The sequence below is a fragment of the Salvelinus namaycush genome, chromosome 23 (genome assembly GCF_016432855.1).
Source record: "Salvelinus namaycush isolate Seneca chromosome 23, SaNama_1.0, whole genome shotgun sequence".
Lineage (NCBI taxonomy): Eukaryota > Metazoa > Chordata > Actinopteri > Salmoniformes > Salmonidae > Salvelinus > Salvelinus namaycush.
This window is the reverse complement of record NC_052329.1, coordinates 35,273,860-35,281,221: the sequence shown is the minus strand read 5'-3', so window position 1 is coordinate 35,281,221 and position 7,362 is coordinate 35,273,860. Positions and strand designations below refer to the sequence as shown.

The 7,362-nt window shown below is 43.9% G+C and overlaps 1 protein-coding gene across 2 annotated transcripts; it reads left to right on the top strand.

Moving 5' to 3' along the window:
* Positions 1-3,354: 3,354 nt before the first annotated feature.
* zgc:101731 (SNARE_SNAP25N and SNARE_SNAP23C domain-containing protein) lies at positions 3,355-7,066 on the top strand. 2 transcript variants are annotated; one of them, XM_038962093.1, is made up of 7 exons: positions 3,355-3,426; positions 3,905-3,946; positions 4,184-4,232; positions 5,114-5,225; positions 5,543-5,680; positions 6,590-6,734; positions 6,830-7,066. In XM_038962093.1, exons 1-7 carry the CDS (start codon positions 3,355-3,357, stop codon positions 6,893-6,895), a joined length of 624 nt encoding a protein of 207 aa, XP_038818021.1. In that variant the 3' UTR covers positions 6,896-7,066. The 2 variants fall into 2 exon arrangements, with proteins under 2 accessions (XP_038818021.1, XP_038818020.1); XM_038962092.1 differs by lacking the exon at positions 5,114-5,225 and adding an exon at positions 4,495-4,612.
* The last annotated feature ends 296 nt before the right edge of the window (positions 7,067-7,362 follow it).

Sequence of the window (7,362 nt, the reverse complement as noted above, 5' to 3'; positions counted from 1 at the left end):
TACAGCAGGTTAACGTTAGACGAATATATCGCTCCGAGCGTGTTGGCAAACACACATGTTGTCAAACAAACACACACGTTGTGTTCAGAATCAGACACTGTATGATACTTTCACAAATTCTATTGAATTTGAGGGAAATCAAATATTCAGATGTCCCTTCAGATAGGTTAGGCATTGGTTATGTAATGTACATAGGCTATTCATCTATAGTGGGCACTCAGTTTATAGAGCATGGCCAGGGGTCTCCTTTAGTGTAGGTTACAGGTGGGTGTCATGACAACTTGCACTTCATCAAGCAATTGTGCACACATAGAAGATAATATTACACCCTACACCACCACTTAATCAGCCTTTTAAAAGGCATCAAAAACGCGCCAAAAAGGTGCCAATTTTCCCCATGGCTAAGCTATGAATCAGCACGCTTGTCTCATTTCAATCCTTCTGTTTTAGTCATTCCTCAAACGTGTTATGAGAACACCCTAACTAACTACCTCTGCTTGTCATAAAACTGTGTTGATTGGGACTGTGACTTTCTTTTATATTCATTCTGTTCTTCTATTTAAGCATACGAAATCAGGCACGTGTCGCACACAATACTTCACAGCTTTTTTTAATAGAGTAAGTTCTGTGCCTGAAAGATAGGCAACCCTGTTATATGTCTCCCTCATGAGTTGTCAAAATGGCTGTCATGACCATCAACGATGTGATGCGTAGGTGGGTCAGTGGGAGTGCAACAGGAAGCCTTTGGTTGAGATGTATTGTCTGTCTCACTCATCTGTCTATCTGGTACAGCAGATACAGTGGTCATTGAATCAAGGGCAGGAGACAGGAAATCTGCACTGAGATAAATCAGCTCTGGTTCAAAGTTCTCAAAGTCTCATTCCAGGTGTGACTCCACAGGAAACCATTTTTTCATGTGGGCATCCTTTTATTTTTTTATTTCACCTTTATTTAACCAGGTAGTTCAGTTGAGAACTACCAAGATAAAGCAAAGCAGTGCGACACAAACAACACAGTTACACATGGGATAAACAAATGTACAGTCAATAACACAATAGAAACATCTACTGTATATACAGTGTGTGCAAATGTAGTAAGATTAGGGAGGTAAGGCAATAAATGGACCATAGTGGCGAAATAATTACAATTAAACACTGGAGTGATAGATATGCAGAGGATGAATGTGCAAGTAGAGATACTGGGGTACAAAGGAGCAAAAAAATAAGTAACAATATGGGGATGAGGTAGTTGGATGGGCTATTTACAGTTGGGCTGTGTACAGGTGCAATAAACTGCTCTTACAGCTGATGCTTAAAGTTAGTGAGGGAGATATAAGACTCCAGCTTCAGTGATTTGTGCAATTCGTTCCAGTCATTGGCAGCAGAGAATTGGAAGGAAAGGCGGCCAAAGGAGGAGTTGGCTTTGGGGATAACCAGTGAAATATACCTGCTGGAGCGCGTGGTATGGGTGGGTGCTGCTATGGTGACCAGTGAGCTGAGATAAGGCAGGGCTTTACCCAGCAAAGACTTATAGATGACCTGGAGCCAGTGGGTTTGGCGACGAATATGAAGCGAGGGCCAGCCAACGAGAGCATACAGGTTGCAGTGGTGGGTAGTATATGGGGCTTTGGTGACAAAACGAATGGCACTGTGATAGACTACATCAAATTTGCTGAGTAGAGTGTTGGAGGCTATTTTGTAAATGACATCGCCGAAGTCAAGGATCGGTAGGATAGTCAGTTTTACGAGGGTATGTTTGGCAGCATGAGTGAAGGATGCTTTGTTGCGAAATAGGAAGCCGATTCTATATTTAATGTTGGATTAGAGATGCTTAATGTGAGTCTGGAAGGAGAGTTTACAGTCTAACCAGACACCTAGGTATTTGTAGGTGTCCACATATTCTAAGTCAAAGCCGTCCAGAGTAGTGATGCTAGACGGGCGGGTGGGTGCAGGCAGCGATCGGTTGAAGAGCATGCATTTAGTTTTACTTGCATTTAAGAGCAGTTAGAGGCCACGGAAGGAGTGTTGTACGGCATTGAAGCTCGTCTGGAGGTTTGTTAACACAGTGTCCAAAGAGGGGCCAGAAGTATACATGATGGTGTTGTCTGCGTAGAGGTGGATCAGAGAATCACCAGCAGCAAGAGCGACATCATTGATGTATACAGAGAAAAGAGTCGGCCCGAGAATTGAACCCTGTGGCACCCCCATAGAGACTGCCAGAGGTCCGGACAACAGACCCTCCGATTTGACACACTGAACTCTATCTGAGAAGTAGTTGGTGAACCAGGCGAGGCAGTCATTTGAGAAACCAAGGCTGTTGAGTCTGCCGATAAGAATGCGGTGATTGACTGAGTCGAAAGCCTTGGCCAGGTCGATGAAGACGGCTGCACAGTATTGTCTTTTATCGATGGCGGTTATGATATCGTTTAGAACCTTGAGCGTGGCTGAGGTGCACCCATCCTTACACAACAACTTCTAACCGTCATCATATATACAGTACTTGTCACAATCTTTGCAGCCCTTCATTCCCAGACAAAACATACTGTTGTAAGTTCTGGTTGTCTCTTTTCTTTCTTTCTGTCTTCCTCCCTCCTCCCCCTCTCTCCCCCCCTTTTTCTCTCTCCATTTCTTTCTCTCCCTCTCCTCCTGTCTCTCAGCATGTTGCCTGGGTGAGGCAGGTGGTGATTAATGGTAATTATAAGGATGCTGCTGCATGGTGCACTGTCACCTCGACCCCCTCACAACAGAATGGAAGGAGTGTAGGTGAGATGCATGTACTGTAGGTGTAAGAGTCTGAGGAACAAGAGAGGTTTTGTGAAATAGGCACCAATTATGTTAAGCAATGAATGGAATATGATCTGAAAGGATAGGCAGTAGAGGCACAGAGTCGAGTGGGGATGGAGAGGGGTGAGGAGAAAACAAGCAGGGTAGAAAATTCAGTCATCAAACTGACATGCCAGGTGCAAATATTCAGGTTTTCAGAACTATGGGGCTCCAATGGCGCCCGAGAGAAAGGCTGTGTAGCCACAGAGTTGAACCAACAGATCATGTTGAAATCATGACTAATCCCATGTGTCCTTAATAGTATTGTTCCATGTCCTCAAGCTCAATCAAAGAGCAATGGGTAATTAGAGGGGACATTTTCTGGGTGATACTGCCTAGATTTTCTAATTACTGTACTCTGTACAAAAACTGCCCATAAAGAGCTCTGCACTGTTGCACTGTTTTCATTGTCTTTACCAGGACTGGTGTCAAAGCCACCTGATGCACTAGCCTTGCTTCTTGGGATAGAGGCTCCTGAGCAAACCAGACAGACTGTGCTGTCCTTCCGCGGCTTCTGCAGATGTCAGGCAAGATGGCTGCCGACACGCCCGTGAGGACAGAGCAGGAGGAGCTGCAGGGGAGGGCCAACCAGGTGACAGATGAGGTAATGTCACATATCATCTCAAGAGCACTAAATTCTTTAACTTTGAAATATCAACAACAGAAGGTTCAGTTGCACTTTTTAAGATCTATACACAATTTCCCCATAGCCGTTGGCTGTTGACCATTGGCCCCCACGATAAAGGGTAAATCATGCCAGGAGCTATAGATAAGGTTACCTGCCATACCCGGGCATTGTTTTCAGAGTTGCATTATTGAGAGATTACACAGTGACATCACCCTAAGCCACTCTCCCAGAGGGTTTTTCCCTTGGGTAAAGGTTACTTACTGCACATCACATCCAATTCCCAGTCCAATTACTTCAGCATCAGGAAATTCCCTGGAGAAAGGCCCCAGCATTCTGTACAAACACATTCTTGGCACACAGACCACTGAAATGAGTCTGTTTACGTTTTTAGTACGGTATCTAAGGTAACTAAATCCTCTAATTGTGTCCTGTCTCTCTGACCTTCCTCATCCAGTCCCTGGAGAGTACCCGTCGTATGATGCAGCTAGTAGAGGAGGTATGGGAGACTCTGCACCTGCCACTCACTATGTCTCTGTTGACCAAGCCCTAATAATGATACATCATCGTCATTATAATCATAGTATCTCTAGTTGATTTCTTTTGGCAGCCTACCGATAATGAACTTCATTCAGTCCTTTAACTGAAGAGTCTTCATTTTATTCAATGCAAAAATCATGAACATTATAGCTACATTATGGTGAATCTAATCTAATGCCATTTCTGATCTCAACAGAGCAAAGATTCAGGAATCCGGGCCCTGGTCATGCTGGACGAACAAGGAGGTAATGAAATGGACGTTATATAATAATTTTCTCCCATTGGAAGATGTGGACACATCAATATCAATCTTACAACAGAAACCTTAGATGATCCTTGTTCTTGTATGTATATCCATAAGTGGGTGCTCATGTTTCTGTCAGTATACTAGATGTGTGTAGGCTATGTGTGTGTCTGCTTTTGTGTGTATGTACTGTATGTGTGTGTTCCCTCCTGTGTCTCTCCTATCTACCCTACTCATGCTCCCCACCTGCCCCATATGGGCAGAGCAACTGGACCGCATCGATGAGGGGATGGATCAAATCAACAAGGATATGAAAGAGGCTGAGAAAAACCTCACTGACATGGCCAAGTGTTGTGGCCTGTGCATCTGGCCCCGCATCAAGTAGGTCTGCCCTGCTCTGAGGACACCTGTCATCTGTGTGTCACCTGAGTGCCCGTCAGGCCAACCGGCAACCAGACAGTCTGTCTGTCCATCCATCCGGCCTCTGCTCCAGTCCATGATTAATCTTGTGTCTGTTTTTGTTTTGTTCCATTATGAGATTGGGTGACTAGAAATCTGCAGCAAAGTTAACTACAAGAAAATGATGGTCATGTCCCAAAACATTTATATTTTACAAACAGCACATCTTCTACTCACACAATACCAGGCATTTTATGGACTTGTGTGTACCATTTATTAAATCATTTGTGTCCTGTTCTCAGTTTTGGGGTTTGCACATACCATATTTGCGCAGTTGCATTATGCTTGACTGCTGGCTTTCCTTTGTCAGTTGGGGGCTTTGGTGATAGAACAGTTTTGTGTTATATTACGTTCTCCCTCATTCTCCCCACTTTCCTCCACCTCTCCCATTCCTACCCTGCCCTCACGTTTTGCGTTGTCCAGAGCAACTGGAGCGGATTGAGGAGGGCCTGGACCAGATCAACTCGGATATGAAGGAGGCTGAAAAGAACCTCACAGACCTGGGCAAATGCTGCGGTCTGTGCTCCTGTGATAAGTAGGTGTTGGCAGGTGGGAGGGGTCATGAGTGTCAGGAGCAGATGGGGAAAACATGGTTCCTTCCTCAAGTATTAATGTGCATGTCTGTGTGCCGGTCTTTACAGTTTGTTTGCCAGTTGCTGCGCATAAGACTCCTTCTTGCTTGGCTTGTCTCTTACTTCCTTCTTCAACATGTCAGGGCTTAGATCAGGAGTTTTGTTTATTTCATGCAGGTGACCCTTTGTTGTACTCTTGAGTTAACACAATGTACTGTGATATGAAGATTTGTGTGTATGGCTGTGTGATGTGCTCTGTCCTGTCTGTGCCTCTGCATAGGCTGAAGGACTTTGAGGAGAGTGGGGCCTATAAGAAGGTGTGGGGGAACAACCAGGATGGGGTGGTGTCCGGCCAGCCGTCCTCACGCGTGGTGGATGAAAGAGAGCAGATGATCATGAGCGGAGGCTACATAAGCAAGTAATAATGGTCAATGGCATGACAACCCCAATAGCAAGGCAACAAATCCCAATACTCAAAGACGTGCACATGCCCTCACTATTCCTAAGAGAACGACAGCTTATTATTGTTGTACACACATACAGTAGGCCTATATCACAACATTATGGATATGGGCTAATATTTTTTTTTAAATTCTCCATAGAAAAGTCTTGGGCCGCTAATTCCAAACAGTGTAAAAAAATTCATAAAATAAAAACTACTTTTTATTTAATTAATTTTAATAGACAAAAATGATGAATTCAGGAGTTTAGATTTCATTGTAATGTTTGAGCATAAGAACACAAAAATTAGCTTAAAACTGCTAAATGTTCACTCAGCTTCATAGCAGAGTGTATAGAATTGCAGGAAATGATCTTTGAAACTGCAACATTTCTCTCAGGTCGATGGAAAAATGTGTAAAATTGCTAGAAATTGGCTTTAAAACACAAAGATCCTTTCCAACACAACAACCACCTAAGCCTTTTTTTGATCCAGAAAAAACCTTGTACTCTCTGATGCAGCCTGCACATATTTGTTGGTTTACAAGTATTTTCTGATGAATTTGGCCATTGCACATACTTGCTCATTTATAGCACCAAAGACTGTGTACCTAACAGAGGCTGTGTGTGGCAGCCGGGGGATATTTACTCTTGTCTATAACACATTGACATATAGAACCAGTCACCTGTCATGTGCGGTAGGAGCACCTGGCCAAACAGAGGACATTTATACAAACCTATGCCCCTCCCTGGATGCAGGGAAAACACGCCTTCCAAAAACAATGATGTACTGAAACTTTTGTTAAATGTACAAACTGACATCTGCAAATTCTACATTCTGCCGGTGTGTTTTCTCTTTATCTGTATTTCTGTCTTGTCTTACTGTCAGGGTGACAAATGATGCACGCGAAGATGAGATGGAGGAGAATCTGGGACATGTAGGCAGCATTATAGGCAACCTGAAGAGCATGGCACTGGACATGGGCAATGAGATCGACACACAGAATGTCCAGATTGACCGCATTCAGGGCAAGGTCAGTCCTATAGTACCTGCCATACAGCTATTTATTCAATAACAATAGATTACCAATTCTGTGTTGAACATGAATCTAATGTGTTGTTTTTACAGGCCATTCTCAATGTATCCCGCATCGATGCTGCCAATCAGAAAGCTAACAATCTAATGAAGAGATAAAGAGGAAGATTGTCCGTCTCTGCTGTGTGATCTGATCTACTCCCTGTCGTTCTGTGCCAATATGCGTTCAGTGACCGTTCACCCACATAGAAAATCTGCCAAATGATCGTGTATGCCTTATCCTAAAGCCTGAGCAGCAGGGTACACATCATTATTCATACCTGGCTCTACATTAACCCTAGCCGGTTTGCCAGTCTCTGTTCAGCTATTACATTCCACTCTTTGTACTCCATGTCATATGTCACATGACAAAAAAGAGTACAAGAAGTGGAATGCTACAGAGACTGACGCTACAGAGACTACCCGGATACCCAGCCTGTACCACACTGCTGCCATCTGTTGGCTAGATTATTTTCTAGAAACTAGATACACATCCCCTTCGCTCTTTCACCATCCTCCCTCTGGTCCTCTTTCGATGCCCGTCCTTTATGGAGCCAGATACCTGCCATAAGATTGAACGTACAGTA

What these genes read in the sequence shown, in the direction of transcription:
- zgc:101731 (XM_038962092.1), top strand. Translation starts at nt 3,355, where the DNA reads ATGGCTGCCGACACGCCCGTGAGGACAGAGCAGGAGGAGCTGCAGGGG. An exon ending in CCAACCAGGTGACAGATGAG is followed by an intron (nt 3,427 to 3,904) that starts GTAATGTCACAT and finishes TTCCTCATCCAG; the next exon opens with TCCCTGGAGAGTACCCGTCG. An exon ending in TTGACCGCATTCAGGGCAAG is followed by an intron (nt 6,735 to 6,829) that starts GTCAGTCCTATA and finishes TTGTTTTTACAG; the next exon opens with GCCATTCTCAATGTATCCCG.